The following is a 22,093-nucleotide window of genomic DNA, read 5'->3' on the forward strand; positions in this document are numbered from 1 at the left end:
AGTTTAATAACTTGAGAAAAAATAAAAGTAAAAGTATCCAAACCACAGGATAAAAATGGAACCAACTTTAATAGTTCAAAGCATCCAAATGACTAAACAGTTTTGTCTGTTCACTATAAAGGCTTCATCAGAGTCATTTAAACAAAGTATAAAACATTTTTATTTAGTGTGATACCCTAAATAACCAATCACAATGTGCTGTGTATTTAGTTGCAGATATGGTGGGGGGGGGGGAGATGTCAATTAACAACTTGTATATCCCTGTAGTTCTCATTGCTTTCCTAGTCAGTGCTGTAATCTGTACCTTACAGGAATTATTATACTACAATATGACCTTAGTTTGGACAGTGATACAGTGGTATAGATGTAGACAACTATATACATGAACTGTGTTTTACCTGCAGTATATACCTCTTACCTTGTATACCTGTGGAGGTATTGTTTATTAACACTACCTGACTATTTCTACGCATATTCCCAGATTCCAGGTTGTTGTTATGCACATACCTCTCCATCTCTTATTGCACACACTCTGGGCATGTCTTGACAACATGCAGGTGAAACCGGGATGTATTTTGACTATTGCCCTCATAAACCTTTGGTGAGTTGTACAATGACAGGTTTGTTTTTATAGACATTTTCAAATATTTACAGGCCTCACAGTTAGTTATATGACATTAAATGCTGCCTACATGTCAGAGGTTAGCACGCTGATATGCCAGGGGGACAGGGTAACAGCCAGCAGATATGGACCAATTCTCTGGACATTCTGTACTGTCGAGGGGTATGATTCGCCATACAGCTTACTACCACTCCCAGGATTCGAACCATGGCTGTGTGTGCTAAAATAACACAATGTACATCATAGCTGGGTGTGTTATATAGATATTTGCTGTGCATCTTTTCTCTGAAGTCTTTCTATAAATCTCTCATGGTTTTACAATCTGACCTTGTAATTCCAACTCTCTTATACAGGGTTTCCTAGACAGTTTTATTATGTAGCACTGTGTGGATGGCAGTGATGAGTAACACATTATTGGTCAGAGATACTGCAACACTAACACTGCCATATAATACCGGACTAAACAGTACAAGTCCAAGATTTCAATCTTTTATTTCTAGGCACAATTTTTGCATTTGACAGACCTGTGGTGGGAATGTTTGTTAACACTACCTGAATGTTGTCACACATATTACCAGATTCCACATTATTATTATACACATACATCCCACTCTGTTGCTGCACACACTCTGGTCATAGCTTCACAGCATGGGGGTGAAGTTGGGACATACTTTGCTTATTACTCTCATAACACTTTGGTGAGTTGCTAGAGTGACAGGTTTGTTCTTATGGATATATTCCTGACAGTTATGATGTGTGACAATAAGTTGCATGCCATTATTTGCTGCCTAAACTTCTGGGATCATCCCACTGATTTGCCAGGTGGACAGGGTGACAGGCAAGGGACTTACACCAATTATCTGTACTTTCTGACAATATCTGTACAGTTGTGGGGTATCATTCTGCATACAGCTTACTACCACTCCCAGGATTCGAACCATGGCTGTGTGTGCTAAAAATACAACACTTCACATCTCAATTGAGTGTGCAGTTTGGACTGTGTTTTCTATCTTTTCACTGTTTTCTGTGTAAGTATCTCTCAGTTGTACAACATGATCTCTTGTGATTACAACAGTCATATACAGACATTCCTACACATTTTATGTATGTAGCACAGTGTGGGTAACAGTGCTTAATACAACCGTACTATTAAGAGATTGCAACACTACATTACCATATGATGCCAGAGTAAACACAAGCAGACCAACAGTTAGACCTTTATTGTCAGGCTGTTAACCTTTTATTTACATACAACCTATATGAGTCTCTTCCTGCCATATTGTCTGGTTTATTCAGTACATGCCATACACAATACATGTTTTATACTGGCAATTAACTTTCTACTACTTTTAGATTTCTTATGACAGTACATGAAAGAGTATTACTAACCTGCCTCATGACATAACCTCTGCAATTTACAGGCATGGACTTCCCGGTTCACAGCCCGCTCATCTGCCACTGTCAGAGACATAAGAGGAATATTTAGCCATACCTCTCCATAATATAAATGAGCTGGCAATTATTAAACAGGTAGCAGACTGATAGACACAGGTGGGACATCACCTGTCCGCCTAGCCTCTTGGATCCACTGATCCAAGAGCTCCTTCTTTCTCCGCTTCAAGTCGGCATCGTGATGCCTGACCTGCTCACCAGTACAAGGTATGCCAGTGGCACTGGTGAGGTCACAGGCAAATGGTCCCAGGCTTTAGCTTTATAGTGGGAACCCTGGTACTAGCCCTGCAGCAGTCTCTGGTCATAGTCTTTAACAAGGAGTCCTGCCATGACTTTGGACTCCTGGATGCCCCAGCACTGCACCCAGAAGTGCACTCCTTCTCCCACACCAGTCATAGTGCCTACAGGAGAAAGCTGCAACCAGTTATGAGATGTATTGCTGCCTGTGGGGTTTAAATAGGACTGATTTCCTGCACTTTACCGTGATTGGACAGTTATGAAAATGCTATGCTATGGGCAAACCTGCTTACCTAAGGTTGGCATTGCTTAAAGGGGTATACCAATGGGAAAACTGATTTAGCTGGCCTACACATTGCTTCCACCTAGTAAGCAGGGCTGTGCAATGCTTAGCATTGCTTAATTTTTAATTTGCACATCATTTGCTGTTTGGCATTGATTTATTATTAATTACATGTTATATATGTGTTTGGTATCCATGATTCATGTGTACATACACTGTATGGGGTCCTTGTGTTTATTAGGGGATTTCAACACTTTATTACAATGACACCTCACATCTGGACTTAATGCAGTACTCCAGTTCACATATTTATGTTATGTAGTAGGTTATACAACATAAAACTGTATATAGATTCCTTTCACATGTTAAGTTTGATTTTCCTATAGTGAGAATCTGTTTGGTGATACCTCAGTCTTACATAGTGCTGTGATGGCTTACTGGTTAACTAATGTGACTGTAGTGTACAGGGTCCTCAGTTCTAGACCTGCAAGGGCTATTTATTTTGTTGCTGGGCAGAACAGCAGCTGTTGGATACAGAGTGATTAAGGCACTTTTAAGCAATTGTAAGTGGGTTTGCATGGGTTTGCATGATGGTAAGCAATGCTAACTTCCAGTTAAATATGCTTACAGAGGGTTAGCTTCAACTAACCTGTGTGTGCATTGCTTACCCCCATGCAAACTGGCTAAAACCTGCTTACTGCTGCTTAAATATGCTTATTCCCACTTACTGCTGCTTAATAGTACTTACTCCCGCTTACCCCTGCACTAATTTAGACAGAAATGTAACATGGTTCTTGGGAAGGTGGTGGATTTGGTCACTCTATGGATTTATCATTCATTACACATTATACCTTTGATTTGTATCCCTGATTCATGTGTGCATATACTGTACAGGGCACTTGTGTTTGTCTGTGGATTTTACAACATTATTACAGTGACACCTCATATTTGCATTTAATGCAGTACTCCAGTTCACTGATATATGTTATTTAGTAGGTTATACAACAAAAAATATTGTTCATAAAGTGATTTGACATGGAAAATGGAATTTACTCGAGTGAGAATCGAACCTGGAATGACTGCTTGTAAGCCGAATGCTCTGACCACTACCCTATTGCAGTACTGCTCCATTTGCATTTATCTTGATATTTATCTTCTTGTGCCATTTAAGCTACAGTATGCGTAGCTAAGCAATGGGCAAACCCGCACACCTATGGTTAAATTTAATCTGTTTGATAAAAAAAAGTGTTTATATTATTATATTTTAAATATTGCCAAATTTTGCATTTTTATATAATTCTTGTCCAAAAAAAAAATTAAAAAATAAAAAGGAAAAAAAAAAGGGCTCAAGTTGAATAATTGTATAGGTACACATCTACCAACGATGTCCAATAAAACACTAAAAATATAAGAACCAATCCTGTACTGAAGATAACAAAATTGACCAATGAAAATGAAACAATAAAAATCATACTAGAAAAGGTTTTTTACACTTTTACGGCTCTATTTTTCAATTCACTGACAACAGAAATAGAGTCATTAAGTCCTGGTGGCATGGCAGCATTTAATTTCAACTGCCACATCATTTCATGATATAACAAGTGTTTTTTCCAGTCACCAGATAGAACTGCACATCCCACCTGTTCCAGCATGCAGAAATTAAACCTGCAAAAATTACTGCAAATAAATGCATGCTTCACTAATACGCTTTTGCTATCATTTTCCTCAATGCTGTAAACATGTTCATATATTCTTTTATTAAATGCATTGTTAGTTTTGCCAATGTAAAATGTAGTACATGACCCACAGCATGCCAAATAAACCACGTGGCTACCGTAAACTTGAATCAGCCATAAATAGCACTGTTGTGAATTAAATTAAATAAAAAATCCACACTTGCATCTATATATCGAAACTGATGACACCAACTACATTTGGTAGTTTGTGGAAACCCTCTGGTGCTTGACTTTCTCGGAGCCTCTAAAATCCTTTTGATGTTAAAACAGTTCTTAAAAGTAAAAGTGGGTGGTTGGTTGAAAATCAATTTTAACTGGTCATCACAGTGTAATATTGATCAAGTTTTAATAAGTATCCCCCTGATTTCTTTCAAATCACTTGTAAAATGTAATGCTATGTTACTACTAAAATTTGTACCTGGGCTCTTAAAATTTTCCCTATCTTGCTCAACCCTGTTAAACTGCAGACCATATTTAATAATAACACCATACGTGCTGGACCTCTTTTGGATAACTGTTTCCCAGGGCTCATCATGATGTTAGGGGAATAACCCCTTTCTAAGAACATGGGCTCGAAATACCTTAAATTTCTGTAAACATCTTCGATCATCTGATGTAAGTTGAGAAACAGTGATAAATTGACTTTTCACCACCTCCCATTTCTGATAAAGGGGGTAGTTACTCTGAAAATAAAACAAATTAATTACAAAACATTGGTTTTCCTTAAACTGTGGTCTTAACTGTACCAAACATAGATTTTTCACATGTATGTCAAGAAAATTAATAACCTCTCAGTGGGCTTGAGAGGTGAACTCAGAAAACACAGAGGTCATTTGTCTCAGCAGTCAGTAACATTTTTTAGGCACAAATGGCTCCTGAGCTTTCTTCACCATCAAAAGGTTAAGTTTAATAACTTGAGAAAAAATAAAAGTAAAAGTATCCAAACCACAGGATAAAAATGAAACCAACTTTAATAGTTCAAAGCTTCCGAATGACTAAACACTTTCGTCTGTTCACTATAAAGGCTTCATCAGAGTCATTTAAACAAAGTATAAAACATTTTTATATAGTGTGATATCACCCTAAATAACCAATCACAATTTGCTGTGTATTTAGTTGCAGATATGGTGGGGGGGAGATATGTCAATTAACAACTTGTATATCCCTGTAGTTCTCATTGCTTTCCTAGTCAGTGCTGTAATCTGTACCTTACAGGAATTATTATACTACCATATGGCCTTAGTTTGGACAGTGGTATAGATGTAGACAACTATATACATGAACTGTGTTTTACCTACAGTATACACCTCTTACCTTGTATACCTGTGGAGGTATTGTTTGTTAACACTACCTGACTATTTCTATGCATATTCCCAGATTCCAGGTTGTTGTTATGCACATACCTCTCCATCTCTTATTGCACACACTCTGTGCATGTCTTGACAACATGCAGATGAAACCGGGACGTATTTTGACTATTGCCCTCATAAACCTTTGGTGAGTTGTACAATGACAGGTTTGTTTTTATAGACATTTTCAAATATTTACAGGCCTCAGTTAGTTATATAACATTAAATGCTGCCTACATGTCAGAGGTTAGCACGCTGATATGCCAGGAGGACAGGGTAACAGCCAGCAGATATGGGCCAATTCTCTGGACATTCTGGACAGATCTGTACTGTCGAGGGGTATGATTCTGCATACAGCTTACTACCACTCCCAGGATACGAACCATGGCTGTGTGTGCTAAAATAACACAATGAACATCATAGCTTGGTGTGCTATATAGATATTTGCTGTGCATCTTTTCTCTGAAGTCTTTCTATAAATCTCTCATGGTTTTACAATCTGACCTTGTAATTCCAACTCTCTTATACAGGGTTTCCTAGACAGTTTTATTATGTAGCACTGTGTGGATGACAGTGATGAGTAACACATTATTAGTCAGAGATACTGCAACACTAACACTGCCATATAATACCAGACTAAACAGTACCAGTCCAAGATTTCAATCTTTTATTTCTAGGCACAATTTTTGTATCTGACAGACCTGTGGGGGGAATGTTTGTTAACACTACCTGAATGTTGTCACACATATTACCAGATTCCACATTATTATTATACACATACATCTCACTCTGTTGCTGCACACACTCTGGTCATAGCTTCACAACATGGGGGTGAAGTTGGGACATACTTTGCTTATTACTCTTAAAACACTTTGGTGAGTTGCTAGAGCGACAGGTTTGTTCTTATGGATATATTCCTGACAGTTATGATGTGTGACAATAAGTTGCATGCCATTATTTGCTGCCTAAACTTCTGGGATCATCCCACTGATTTTTCCAGGTGGACAGGGTGACAGGCAAGGGACTTACACCAATTATCTGTACTTTCTGACAATATCTGTACAGTTGTGGGGTATCATTCTGCATACAGCTTACTACCACTCCCAGGATTCGAACCATGGCTGTGTGTGCTAAAAATACAACACTTCACATCTCAGTTGAGTGTGCAATTTGGACTATGTTTTCTATCTTTTCACTGTTTTCTGTCTAAGTATCTCTCAGTTGTACAATATGATCTTTTTGTGATTACAACAGTCATATACAGACATTCCTACACATTTTATGTATGTAGCACAGTGTGGGTAACAGTGCTTAATACAACCGTACTATTAAGAGATTGCAACACTACATTACCATATGATACCAGAGTAAACACAAGCAGACCAACAGTTAGACCTTTATTGTCAGGCTGTTAACCTTTTATTTACATACAATCTATATGAGACTCTTCCTGCCATATTGTCTGGTTTATTCAGTACATGCCATACACAATACATGTTTTATACTGGCAATTAACTTTCTACTACTTTTAGATTTCTTATGACAGTACATGCAAGAGTATTACTAACCTGCCTCATGACATAACCTCTGCAATTAACAGGCATGGGCTTCCCGGTTCACAGCCCGCTCGTCTGCCACTGTCAGAGACATAAGAGGGATATTTAGCCATACCTATCCATAATATAAATGAGCTGGCAATTATTAAACAGGTAGCAGACTGATAGACACAGGTGGGACATCACCCGTCCACCTAGCCTCTTGGATCCACTGATCCAAGAGCTCCTTCTTTCTCCGCTTCAAGTTGGCATCGTGATTCCTGACCTGCTCACCAGTTCAAGGTATGCCAGTAGCACTGGTGAGGTCACAGGCGAGATGGTCCCAGGCTTCAGCTTTATAGTGGGAACCCTGGTACTGGCCCTGCAGCAGTCTCTGGTCATAGTCTTTAACAAGGAGTCCTGCCATGACTTTGGACTCCTGGATGCCCCAGCGCTGCACCCAGAAGTGCACTCCTTCTCCCATACCGGTCATAGTGCCTACAGGAGAAAGCTGCAACCGGTTATGAGATGTATTGCTGCCTGTAGGGTTTAAATAGGACTGATTTCCTGCACTTTGCCATGATTGGACGGTTATGAAAATGCTATGCTATGGGCAAACCTGCTTACCTAAGGTTGGCATTGCTTAAAGGGGTATACCAATGGGAAAACTGATTTAGCTGGCCTACACATTGCTTCCACCTAGTAAGCAGGGCTGTGCAATGCTTAGCATTGCTTAATTTTTAATTTGCACACCATTTGCTGTTTGGCATTGATTTATTATTCATTACATGTTATATATGTGTTTGGTATCCATGATTCATGTGTACATACACTGTATGGGGTCCTTGTGTTTATTAGGGGATTTCAACACTTTATTACAATGACACCTCACATCTGGACTTAATGCAGTACTCCAGTTCACATATTTATGTTATGTAGTAGGTTATACAACATAAAACTGTATATAGATTCCTTTCACATGTTAAGTTTGATTTTCCTATAGTGAGAATCTGTTTGGTGACACCTCAGTCTTGCATACTGCTGTGATGGCTTATTGGTTAACTAATGTGACTGTAGTGTACAGGGTCCTCAGTTCAAGACCTGCAAGGGCTGTTTATTTTGTTGCTGGGCAGAACAGCAGCTGTTGGATACAGAGTGATTAAGGCACTTTTAAGCAATTGTAAGTGGGTTTGCACGGGTTTGCGTGATGGTAAGCAATGCTAACTTCCAGAGGGTTAGCTTCACTATTGCTTAACCTATGTGTGCATTGCTTACCCCCATGCAAATAGGCTAAAACCCGCTTACTGCTGCTTAAATATGCTTACTCCCACTTACTGCTGCTTAATAGTGCTTACTCCCGCTTACCCCCGCACTAATTTAGACAGAAATGTAACATGGTTCTTGGGAAGGTGGTGGATTTGGTCACTCTATGGATTTATCATTCAATACACATTATACCTTTGATTTGTATCCCTGATTCATGTGTGCATATACTGTATAGGGCACTTGTGTTTGTCTGTGGATTTTACAACATTATTACAATGACACCTCACATTTGCATTTAATGCAGTACTCCAGTTTACTGATATATGTTATTTAGTAGGTTATACAACAAAAAATATTGTTCATAAAGTGATTTGGCATGGAAAATGGAATTTACTCGAGTGAGAATCGAACCTGGAATGACTGCTTGTAAGGCGAATGCTCTGACCACTACACTATTGCAGTACTGCTCCATTTGCATGTATCTTGATATTTATCTTCTTGTGCCATTTAAGCTACAGTATGCATAGCTAAGCAATGGGCAAACCCGCACACCTACAGTTAAATTTAATCTGTTTGATAAAAAAAGTGTTTATATTATTATATTTTAAATATTGCTCTTATAAACTTGGGGGGGTTGTTGCTTGGGTAATAGGATTTGTTTTTATGTAAATTTTCTAACATATTTGATGTCTGACACTCGTATGTTTATCATTATTTCAGATGAGATCATCCCAGTGATTTGGCAGGGTAAATGAGGGGCAGGCAAGACATATGTGCCAATATCTGGACATTCTGCATTGATCTATGCTGTTGAGGGTATGCAACCCCATTTGAGTGGTCTCTCTCACTGTAATTGCCACATGGCAGTTCTTGACTGTGGGGACATGTATATTGTGAGATCTCTGCTCTCAGACACACCCCTCTACTCATCCAAGCTCCGTGTCCGTTAAGGAGCTGAGTTAGCATGCCTTCATTACTATGCATGGTGCGCTGCAGTGCTGCTCCTAAATGGTCACTTCTGTGCAGGAATAAGCTATTCCTGCACAGAACCTTACTGAATCCCAGGGAAAATGTTCTAACTTTTCAGTGTTGAACTAAAAATACCTACTAATAGCATACATGTACTGCATATATACACTATGCAGATCCATTCAACAAACAATATAACTCCACTGTTTGAAACTCATAAATGAATAAATGTGTTAGTATGGGGTCAGCAGGAGAGGCAATTCCAGCTCTCTACACATGTAGGGAAGTAGGTATTTTGATTTCAACATTTTAACTTTTCACCATTTTGGCATTTCAACAGTTTACATTTAGTAATATGAGTTTCATTGCATTGCCTTTCAGTAAATTGACATAAATCCATATTCTGTATCTCAGTAAAGCTTTGTTTTCCTTTCACATTTTTTTTCTATGTAGGACTTTATCTGATGTTTCCTTCATCTGTACTCAACTAGCCCATGCATTCTATGGGGCAGGAGCTGGATATCCTTGGGCTAAACAAGAGTCCAATGGCCCATTTCTCCTGCCCAGGTAAAATTACATCCTTTCCTCATCAGTGACAGTCAGGTGATAGGGAGTGGGCCAACTTGCTTGTCCTGCAGTGTAGCCCTGCCTATCCCATGCCTCCCTTTGATGTATGCTACCTGTTGCAGGAAATGAATTTGGGTCACCTGGACCATAGTCAAGGCTTTATTACTCTATGCCACAGGAGTTGGCTTCCTTTTAGATGCTGTGGAGTATGACTTTTAAAGGAACTGAAAAAATGGACTTAGTACTGACCTCTTACAACACCGATAAAATGTTTTTTGTTCTGAGTAGGCCATCTATGTAATACTATCCAGCCAATGTTTTATCTGCTATATTATCCTTGAGCCACTTCTGTACTTTCAGATATAGGTTCATAGGCATATACTAGGCTAATGGCCCTGAAGCCCTTACAAGCCTAACCCATAGAAGTGCCCTGGCATCGTGCCGCCTGACATTAGTTCCCAGTGCCTCTATCAAGTAGAACCACTGGAGTGATCCCTGTGGTGAACTTTCTATTTCCAATCCTCTCATCAAGATTTCTCTTGAAGAGGGCCAGTAAGGTGCTCTGCTGGATATGTGTAAGGAAGTCTATTCCAGAGCATGGGCAGTCTCTGGGTTATGAACCTGTTCCTCCAGCATGTTCTGTTGATTGTGGTAATGAGGTTGAGGTCTCTGGAGCGTGTGGTGTGGAGGAATTGGGATTTCTTTAGATGTAGCATTTCTAACAGAGGTGGGTCAGACATGGCTTTGTAAGTCAAGCAGAGGTCACCTCTTAGTTGATGATATGAGACAGAGAATAGCTGGAGTTTTTGTGAGTCTGTCCATATATGACATGTGCTTAAGGCCTAGGATTCTCTTCTTGAGGTACTTTTGTGGCCTTTCCAGCTGTTGCATGTGTCTAGTGAGGCACATGCCAAATGGGGCATTATACTTAATGATTGGCCTAATGAGGGAGGAGTAGAGAGATAGAGATGATGACCTCTTTATTCCTGGATGCAAAAACCTTGGTAATGAGATGTGCCACATAGAAGGACTTTCTGACCACAGTGGCAATGTGGTGGTCGAAGGATAGGTTGCTGTCAACCTGTGTCCACAGATCTCTTATAACACCTTCAGTGTTCAGTGGGCTCCCATCGATGTGGTAATTAGTGGGAACTGAGTTTTTCCCAAAGGGGATGATGACACATTTTTGGCATTAAGCTTAAGGCCATGGTTTCGACACCAGTCATTGGTCTCAGTGAGGCCTTTCTGTAGCATGCCTACATCACTTGGGGGGGTTAATAATGGCTCCCAGCTTGCAGTCCTCTGAGAACTTGGTCAGTCAGAGTCCTTCCATGTTAGTCTGGACTTCTGAGAAGTAGATGCCAAACAGGAGAAGACCTGGGACCAATCCCTGTGGGACTCCACTCATGACTGGTCGGCAGTCTGACTTGGAGTCCGCTACTTTCACACTGTGGATTCTATCTGTAAGCCAATTTGCAACCCACCTAATGATATAGGGGTTGATGCCTAGTTTGGTAAGTTCATCAATAATTCCTGAGTCAGGAATTGTATGAAAGGCCTTGGCCAGATTGAGGTAGGCCGTATGAATTGCCTTGGCCTCATCCACATCTCTGGTGACTGACTCAAAGAAGTCAACCAGGTTGAGCAGGCATGATCTACCTTTCATAAAACCAAATTGTGTGGGATCTAGACTTTGGAGATTCCCTGTATCCTTATTAATTAGGTCCATGATGATGCACTCCATAGCCTTATGTATCACACTCATCAGGCTAATGGGCTGATAATTCCCAGGGTCTGTAACCGCTTCCCCTTTATGGAGAGAAATTACTGTAGCAGTGCACCATTCTGTAGGGACAAAGCCTGAGGTGAGGCTGTGATTGAACAGGCAACACATATATGGTGCCAGTTCACTTTGTAGTTCATGTAGAACACATCCAGGGATATTGTTGGGTCCCATGGAAGCTGTAGTCTTGGCCTTGGAAAATGCAGCTTTAACCTGTGCTGCTTTAATCCTGGGTCCCTAGCATTCCTCTGGTATTGTGATTGGTCCTTTGGGGGGGGGAGGGGTAAAGTTGGCACTGAATCTGTCAGCCAGTATGTTGGCAATATCTGTTGGCTCAGTATAGGAGGTACCATTATGTTGTAACTCAGAGCAAACCTGAGTATTGCCGTGGAGATTCTCGATATAACTATAGAAGGCTTTGCTTTTGTTTTTAGTGTCTGCTGCAATTCTGCCTTCATAGCTGGCTTTAGAGGTTTTGATGAGGGATCTCAACTTTTTGTTGAGGCTAAAAAGAGAGTTTTTTTAGCCTTGGGACTTCACCTTTTTCTGCAACAGTTTCTTCCTTCTGTTGTAGAGTTTATTAATGGCAGGGGACCACCATATTGTCTTCCTTTTTTGGAGGAGAGTGTCTTGGTTCTGTTGGGTATGGCTAGTTCCATGCATTTATGTAAGTGTTCATACAGTGCATTGGTGTATGATTTGGCAGTCATGCATCTATTTTCCTTTCACATGGATCCCGTGAAGTTAGCCACCTCTGTTTTTAGGAGCCCAAAGTCAGCTTTGCAGAAGTTTTTCATGGTGGTTACCTTTGCGGGGGGGAGGGTGAGATGTGGATTCCATGGTGATTAGTTTGTGGTCAGATCTAAAGTGAAAGTGTTGGGTTGGACTCTAATAGTTTGCAGGGTGCTTAGGAACGTGGAGTGAGAGTTTTGGTTCATGGTTGGAAACCTATAGAAGGCTATGACCTGAATTGCGGTCCTACCCAATGTTAGTTGTACCTGAAGTATCTCAGATGTGTTATGCTGAGATACTAGTCTGGAGGTGTGCACTATATGAATGGAAACACACCACCACCTTTGAGAGCTCGGTCCATGTTTCTGGGCCGAAAGCTGTGGAATGAGTTATAGCCTGGTAGTGCAGGGGTGCTTTCTGCTGCTTTAAACCAGGTCTCCATTACAGCACAAATGTTGATGTTCTCCATTTTGAGGAGTGCTTTGAGCAAGTGCATCTTGAAATTTAGACTTCTAGCATTGAGCAGCATGACCCTCAAATTGCATTTATTTATAGCTGTTATGGTGGTAATTTGGTTTTTGGAACATCGCCTAAAAAGGCACTATAGCGGTGGCAAGAGCCTTAGCCAGTATCCAGAAAGCCAAGGGTGACAGATGCAGGCCATCTCTGGCAAAGCATCGAGGTCTGTCAATCATGTCATCCCATGCAGACAGATACTGGATCCCCTTAGTATGACACCAGAAACTTAGCCAGTTGTTGAATTCAATCATTTTCTGCTTGTACTGCGGTATCATTCTGGGCGACAGTAGGATGCTGCTCAGGGCTAAGGTCATTACTGCCTGGGCCACATAATCCGAGAGCTCCTCCATGTCTCTTTTCATGTAGTCCAGGGAGGTGCGTCTCCGGTCATTCACAACCACATGGACAGTGACAGAGTCATACTTGTACTTGTTATGCCATTTAATCTTTGTTGTACTAGTTTATATGGCACTTGAGTCAAATGTCTTAAGGCAACGGCCTAGCAGAAGTTCAAGCAATTGGTGTTACCTCCCAGTCCATCCTTAAGCCAGTAACGTTTCAGTCTAGTCAAACAACACTATCAAAAATGTCTGAAAAGACCCTCCCGTGGAATGCATGGAAAATTGATTACATGAATGCACCCCCAAACAGCATGCATGCACTCCCAAAGAGAACATATAAAAACCTGAAATGACTCAGAAATACAAATAAAATGTGCATCAACTCTCTTCTAGAATAGGATCACTGAGGTTCCTATTTAAGTACTGGGATAAACAGTGATTAACCTCCCACAAGACAAACATACAAAACAAGCTTGGTTAATTAACTTATATTCATATTTGTTTAGCCATTGACTATCACTGGCAATGTCTATATCTGCCCTTAAGTATTCAAGTGAGAAGTTTCCTTACTTTGACAAAACTCTTGGTTTTGTAAAAGCAAGATATTTAAGGATACTTTGTTTTCATTTTTTCCAGGAAAAACACTAGCAAACCTTGATTTTTGAATGTCAGAGAATTAAAAAATCATGGTATTTTCACAGAGTTGGGCAATGTACGCCAGAGAATCAGTTCACTACAAGATGCATTTTTAATTTTCAATATATGTTGTTGCAGAGGAAAGTTATGAGATCACCATGATGACTGGAAATTACATTTAAAATGATGGGTATAGTGTCTGGATTTTGGCTCAAAAAAAAGGAATTTCATTTTTTTGAAAACCAAAAATCAGTGTCCTAAAGAAATTTTATTCCACATGGTGGCAGATGGGATAGTTTATAGCACTGCAAAGGGCTGAAGGCAATATCCATCAGTGTTTTGATTGGTGACTATGCAAGTACAGTAGTGTCAATTCCAGGTGAGGTTAAAATATACACAACAACTTAATGTTGGGGGGTTCTGAATATTTCAAAGTAAACGCAAATCCATCGGAAAACATAAGCTAAGATAAAAGATGCACTTCAGTAATTTGTGTGTGTATATGTATATATATATATATATATATATATATATACACACACACACACACACACACACACACACACACACACACACACACACACACACACACACACACACACACACACACACACACATCACCCACACACACTATATATATATATATATATATATATATATATATATATATATATATATATATATATATATATATATATATGATAATGATATTTCAGTTGAATTGTAGAAATGCAATCTTTCTGCTTCTCACTCATAATAAAACCATAATCAGGCTACTCATAAAGGTCCATTTATTAAAATTAAAAAAGCAAACGGTAAATATTTTCAAGCCATCAGATATCAGACTATTAAAATGCACCAAACTGAACACAACTACCAATAAGATACAAATACATCAACTTCAATAAGCCACAATGAATGGTCATTAGCCTGGTCTTAACACAGATATCATAGTCATAGATATTGCAAATCTGGTGAGTTTCATAGGTTCATAGGTTCATAAGTATATACTAGGCTAATGACCACTATGGCCTTCATTAGCCTAGCCTCCCAACCCAATGCAACTGTGTCCTGTTGTAATATGTGCATATAAATTGGAGGGGTATGTTAGTTAGGTGTTTGCTAAAAAGCTATTTGTGGAGTATGTTAGTTAGGGAATGTTTGGGTGGTGCAGTTGTTCAGCGGTTAACATTGTCGCCTCACAGCAGAGGTTCTCTGGTTCGATTCTCGGCTAGGGTGCCTTCTGTGTTGAGTTTGCATGTTCTCCCTCCATTTGCATGGGTTTCCTCTGGGTACTCTGGTTTTCTCACACAATCCAAAGACATGTGGCTGGAGCATTTCTCCCTGGGCCTCTGCTGAAAATAGGGTCAGATTTTCCCGATCAACAAAATGATAAAAAAAAAATGTTTACTGTTGGCCTCTGTCTAGAGGAGATATGGAGTGCAGCCTGGGATTGGCTTTACAGTTCTTCCTCTAATGTATGATATGTTTACTGTCAACCTCTGTCTATAAGAGACAAGAGCCATCTCAGGGGTGAATTTATGATTTTCCATCCAATGGCCAAGGTTATGTTTGAATAGGGTTAGGGATGGAGTTATAACCCAATACCCTCTCTCAGGCTGCCCCCTCCTTTCTCCACGATGGTCATATTAGTCAATCCCAGAGTAAATTTGTGAAAACCCTTCCAGTCATCTTTCAGTAGTAAGTCATACTGCTTAACATGCAGGGGAAGTTTATTTCAAAAGTTAGCAAGGTGCTGAATTATACATCCATCTCTCCACTCTGTCTTACTAATCTGTTGGTGAAAATTTATGTCATTGATTTTAGAGTTGGTGGGTCCATTGGACTTCCAGCAATACAGTAGGTCCAGGACAAATGGGTACCTAACAGCATGGTAAGTGAGAGATCTCTCCTCAAAAATCTATAAGACACTGAATAAAGGGATAGAGCTTTCAGTCTCTCTTGATGGCTCAGTGAATTTAGGCCTGTGATTTTTCTGATTAGGAATCTTTGGCGTGTTTCTCATTGTTTGATATGTTTAAACTAATTACCTTATTCAGAACTGGCCATATAGTTCCATTAAGTTAAAGTTACCATATAAATTATTTGTTTTCCTTTACAATGTTATCAGAGACAGTCACAAGATCCATTACAAAAGTGGCCAACATGCAACTCAGGTAGAATTCCTCCAAGTAAGGGAATGGTATTAGGATAGAACCAGTGATTGCAAAATCATCCGCAGTGAAACAGTCATCCCACAACATAAACCATTGGTGGCCACAATCAGCTGCTATCAGTGGTCAGGGAATGCTGGAAGATCAAAATAAACTAAACTGAAGACCTGGAAAGCACAAGGCTTCAAGGAAATACTTAGGGCTGTAGCACCTCAGGAAAAAGAGGAAACAGGCGAAGTTAAAGAAGAATGACAGTGTCTCAAAATAGCATGTGTGAGGATTATAAAACAGATATGTGGCTGAGATAGGTAAGGACATCAGGTATATAATAATAAGGTACGTAAGAAAAGCTGGTGGAAGACTACAGAAGTCCAAAAAGTTAACAAAAGAAAGAAGGAGTGCAGGAAAAAGTGGGAGTTAGAAAAGATGGATCAGGCTCAAAAGGAATACTGCTTAGCTAATGAAGAGGCTGAGAGAGCAGTAACAAGAGCAAAAATAGAGGATATCAGAGCCAATTTACCACCGTCTGGAAAGTGATTCTGTAGATGACACAAAGACAATCTATCAGGTTGCAAGGCAAAGACATAAATATAAATAAAATAGTAATCAGACATCCTTCATAAGAGATGCCAGCAACAACTTTCTCAACAGTCCAGAATATATCAAGGGTATGTGGAACAAATTCTTCCAGAAGCTTCTGGATGAAGAAAATCCCACAGAAGCTATACTGCCCCTAAACAAGTATACAATGAAAGAGGAAAAAGAACCCACCTTAGAAGAAGTATGAACAGCACTAAGGAAAATGAAATCAGTGGAAGCAGCAGGCTCAGATGATATCATGACAAATATGATCAAGATGATGGGTAAGATAAGGGAGAAATGGCTCCTGAGGGTACTCATAGCAGTATGGAGAGAAAGATGTATCTCGAGTGACTGGAGAACAAGCATTGTTACCACAGTGTACAAGAATAAAGGGGACATTCACAACCACTGGCAGTGCAGAGGTATCAGACTTCTGCCACACTGTATGAAAGTGGTGGAGAGGATGATTGATAAATGAACATAGAGTAGTAGAACATAAGATGGGAGATGAGCAGTTCCAATTTAGATGAGGATGCAGCACAAAAGACTCGATGTTTGCAGTGAGACAGATAATAGAGGGGATGAAGAAAGAGTCCAACTGGGCATTTCGAGATATGGATAAAGTATATGACAAGGCCCCAAAAAAGTTTATTTGGGCAGCCCTGTGATGGTTTGAAGTGCTAGAAACAATGGAAGAACTGGTGCGGGTTGTGTTCAAGGAACCAATGACACAAGCTCAGGGTTTGGACTTACAGAGGGGTTCCTAGTTGGAGTGGGTGTACATCAGGGTTCAGCACTGAGCCAACTGCTGTTCATACTGGTGATGGCTAAATTAGCAAACACGTTGGAGGGGACAAATCAACATGCAGACAATATAGCATTACAAGCATACTCTGAACAAGAACATAAGGGTTATGGAATGCAAAACTGAAGAGGAGGTAAAATTAAGAATCATAGGGGTTGCAGCCAGTTGGCACACTGTGTCAGGGTATTTTGTGTCAGACAAATGCCAAACAAGCTGAAAAGAAGGTGTACAAAACTGTGGTGTGACTATTACAACTGCATGGTACACTTTTCAGTGAAGGCAGAGCAGTTGATGCAGTTGAAGTGCCTGAAATAGTTGGTAGGATGCCAGATGAAAAAAATGAGGACATCAGAGCAGAAGCCCCTATTACAGAGAAGGTTAAACAGAACAGAATATTGTGGTTTGGGCACATGTGCAGGAAATCAGAAGACAATCTGAATTAGAAAAAAATATGAGTGTGTCCAACAAAGAGATGGATGGACTGTCTGTGAGAAGACCTGAGCCAGACAGGCATGACTGTTTAAGAAGGAGGAGAGTGTGATAATGAATTGAGAGAGAGAGAGAGAGATATGGAGACAGATGACTCAACATCCCAACCCCCATATAGAAAATATCAAAAGGGGAGGTGATGATGGTAATGGTAATTATGAAGATATTTCTTATAAAACTTTTAAAAACACATTATGCTTTATAAATCTCTATCTATGGATCCCATTTAGAATGCTGACATACCATAACATCGACTTACACAATACTGAGAACAGAACAGCCAGAACATCAAGACGCACAATATTATGTGTATGATATGTATGTTTCACAGTAGGTGCAACACTATTCCACCTGTATAACACTGAAAACAGACATCAAAATAAAATCATTTTCTCAGGGTGGCAAGCCCCCGCATGTATCCCACACACCCCTGATAATTGTATATATACTTACTCCCCAGGGAAAGGGTATATTTTCATTCCCTGATAATTGTCAAGCTGAAACGCACAGTTTGCCCGTCACTGTTATACAGTGTCATGCCTGCAGTGAGATGTACTTGATATTTTACATCTTGTTGTTCTGTATGAACTCTCCTGTGGGCAATGAACATTCTGGTCTCATTATTGTACAAGTCAAAGTTAGGGTAGACTGTAGAATGCATTCCCCTGATTGTTTGTGGGACTGAATGCAGGATCTGCATCATCTATCAACCTATGCATTAAAGATACCTTTCCCACTGAAATATTTTAGGCACATGCTTACCACATGTTGTATCTGGAGTGGTTCTCCCTGGGCCTCCACTGAAAATGGGCTCTGTTCCAGTCAGACTTTCCCAGCAAATAAATGTTAACTAAATAAATAAATATTCTTACCTTTCAAATACATATCTGATGAGTATAAATCCCACACCACATGGAAGGGTGACATATAGATGGGAGACTCTGGCATACACTTGCTCATCATGGTCTTTAAAATCAGACCAGGTTAAGTTTCCAGGAAACCACAGACGGTCCCACCAAAACCAGTCACTTAATGTCTGCAACATCCTAAAATGATCAGATGAAAAAAGCAGGAATTAATACAAATAATGTCATATTTTGCCAGTAAAACAGTGTTTCATTTTTAGTTGCTGCACTTTATATCAGCTATGATTAATGACAATAATGAAGGTTATGAAATATATGGTTCGATTTTAAATTTGGCAGACTACAAAGTATTTCCCTGTTAAAACGACTGACTTGTTCTCACTTTTCTGTTATTGCATGAATTACTGGCCATTAATGTAGTCCTAAAATGAGTCAGAACCTCACCCAACTCTAAGTCTTATAACTTTGACACTTCCCTCAATGTAAGTGATAATAGTGAAAAACTGTTCAGTTTTACCCTGTTATAAAAACCTCAAAAAGCCAGCTATTTGAAATGCAGACATCACCTTCCTTAGCGGAAAAGAGACACACAGTACGCTTTCATTCATTTCATTCCCTTTGCCAATTCATGTGTCCTTGATCTGAGTCTGATCTCCATGAGTGTTTTTTCCTTATTACTGCTAGACAGAACTTCCCACTAGCCAGGATATGACACTCATTGCCCAGGATGATATCCATCTGCCCACGCACTCCATCTCATCAGTTAGATGCAGACTTAATAAACTTTATTTTTCTGTGTGTGAAAGCTTCAACATACTTCACAACAATATGCCTGAATCTAGCTGCAACTCAGTGATTTGTTGCATTCTTCTTGTGGCTGACCTTTTAGCAAACATGACTCCAAATCTGATGGAATCTGTACTTGGAGTTATTCCTTTCTATAACTAATTATACAGCAAAGACCTTTGTATAATAACAGGAGAGCCTGTCTTCAATAAAGCACTTGATGCAAGTAGTCCAGTCCCTGAAGGTTTTCAGATACAGCCTCCTGACTATGTTAGTACTTGTCACAAGTAGTCAGTCCCTGAAGCTTTCCAGATACAGCCTCCTGACTATGTTAGTACTTGTCACAAGTAGTCCAGTCCCTGAAGGTTTTCAGATACAGCCTCCTGACTATGTTAGTACTTGTCACAAGTAGTCAGTCCCTGAAGGTTTTCAGATACAGCCTCCTGACTATGTTAGTACTTGTCACAAGTAGTCCAGTCCCTGAAGGTTTTCAGATACAGCCTACTGACTATGTTAGTACTTGTCACAAGTAGTCAGTCCCTGAATGTTTCCAGATACAGCCTCCTGACTATGTTAGTACTTGTCACAAGTAGTCAGTCCCTGAATGTTTCCAGATACAGCCTCCTGACTATGTTAGTACTTGTCACAAGTAGTCAGTCCCTGAAGGTTTTCAGATACATCCTCCTGACTATGTTAGTCTCCTAGTCATAGCTGCTGACTTACTATGTACTGCTTTTTGTTTTTGTTTTTTATTGCACATGGACTCACCTTGTTGTGCTTTTTCTAATGACATACCACCTTCTGGATTCTGCTTCCCAGATCTTTGTATCAATATGCTGCAGTCTGCTGCTCCTTTCATGGTGAGAACATGCCTCATCTCAAAAAAATATGAACTGTGCTTTATTTAGTATTATACAGCTGCACAATCATCACCTATAACCCAGTCCTGCACATTTGCCATATCCAAATATCTCTAGGCGTCATCTGAAATTTTGCTGCTGTGTAACCACTGTATTCAATTTTTGAACTAATCAAAAGCTTCAGTCTACTACCCATGAATCCAGCATGTCCTGCTTGATCCTAAATACACTCAGGATAATCCCATCGCCTTGCTAGCCAGCCACAACATCAAAGGGCTGGATTGCTGTTTATGAAAAAGCATTCTTGTTTGGTAGAATACCGAACCTGCTTCCATCTTTACACTTGATAGCTTCTTCTTATAGCTAAATTTTTAAAGTAACTTGAAATCAGATATGTGGAAAGGTAAGTTCTAAAAGACCCAAAATTACAACCAGTAGGAGAATGACCCACATATCTACTAGACACATTGATATATACAATATTATAAGAGGGCTATTGCCCTCAATTAAAAACAAAACTCTCTTTCATGGAGCCAAACCACACCCTGAGAAATAACCAGGATGATATAATCTGTCTCAGTCAATCCCATTAAAACAGTCCTTGGAGAGCAAGTCTTCTCCAGATGAGGCCCAGTTCTATAGAGCAAACTACCAGCTGAAATGAAATGTCAGAATTCTGTCTTAGGAGTCAAGAAGAAGCTAGCAGACTACCTCTTCAATGAGGCTGCATGTAAACACTTTAAGAAAACAGTTAAGGTAAGAAACCACCAAGGAGTGGACTTATTGCATCCGTGCGCACTTTCCCTACAACATGCTAAATATATTGTAATCCAAAATATGCTCACAGTCTACATGTCTGTTGTATAAAATGTTCATATTTACTGTATATAGTGTACATATGTGTCCATGATAACTGTAGGCAGAGGATCTGTGTTTAAAACTATAGTGGTGTTTTAACTTCTATCAGAAATTGCATTTGTATAATGCATTGCCTCTTATGTATTGTTACTAAAAGTCTTTCAAATAATGCTTCTCTAGTCTATGTGTATACCTGACTACTTCTTTATGTTTGTACTTTATCTTGATGTTTATAATTACTGTGATCCTACCTATGTGCCCAGGTCATAGATGGAAAGGATCTGCGGATCAGTCTACCTACCCAGCTGCCAAATAAATAAATAAATAACTTATTGTCTAAAAATATTAGAACATAGTTATTTCAGCCACTTACATTTGATTCTGCATAGGTTTTGCCTCAGACACCATTTTCTGTTTTTATTGTTTCATTTTTGTTTTTGTGTTGGAGTCATGCGTGATATTATAATTTCAACTTATAATTAACTTGCTGGTATACTTTTTCTCCAGTACTTTACTCTCTTACCATTTCATCCTCCCTTTGTATGCACAACATACTGTCTCAGACACAGGCCTGGCCACACCATCTTGATGGGGGTCTTTCCTTTCAGTGCAAGCATACTCTGCATACTGTACATCAGATGTGCAA

The 22,093-nt window shown here is 39.6% G+C and overlaps 1 protein-coding gene across 1 annotated transcript in view; it reads right to left on the reverse strand.

Moving 5' to 3' along the window:
- CERS3 (ceramide synthase 3) overlaps window positions 1-22,093 on the reverse strand; it is a 734,999-nt gene that overhangs the window by 445,266 nt on the left and 267,640 nt on the right. The window contains exon 3 of the mRNA XM_044078405.1: window positions 18,950-19,123. Within this exon, the coding sequence (XP_043934340.1) occupies window positions 18,950-19,122 (173 nt within the window). The 5' untranslated portion in view covers window position 19,123. The remainder of the gene's footprint in view (window positions 1-18,949; window positions 19,124-22,093) is intronic.

Source organism: Protopterus annectens, chromosome 7.part0 (genome assembly GCF_019279795.1).
Source record: "Protopterus annectens isolate FY-2018-M chromosome 7.part0, PAN1.0, whole genome shotgun sequence".
NCBI classification, from domain to species: domain Eukaryota; kingdom Metazoa; phylum Chordata; order Ceratodontiformes; family Protopteridae; genus Protopterus; species Protopterus annectens.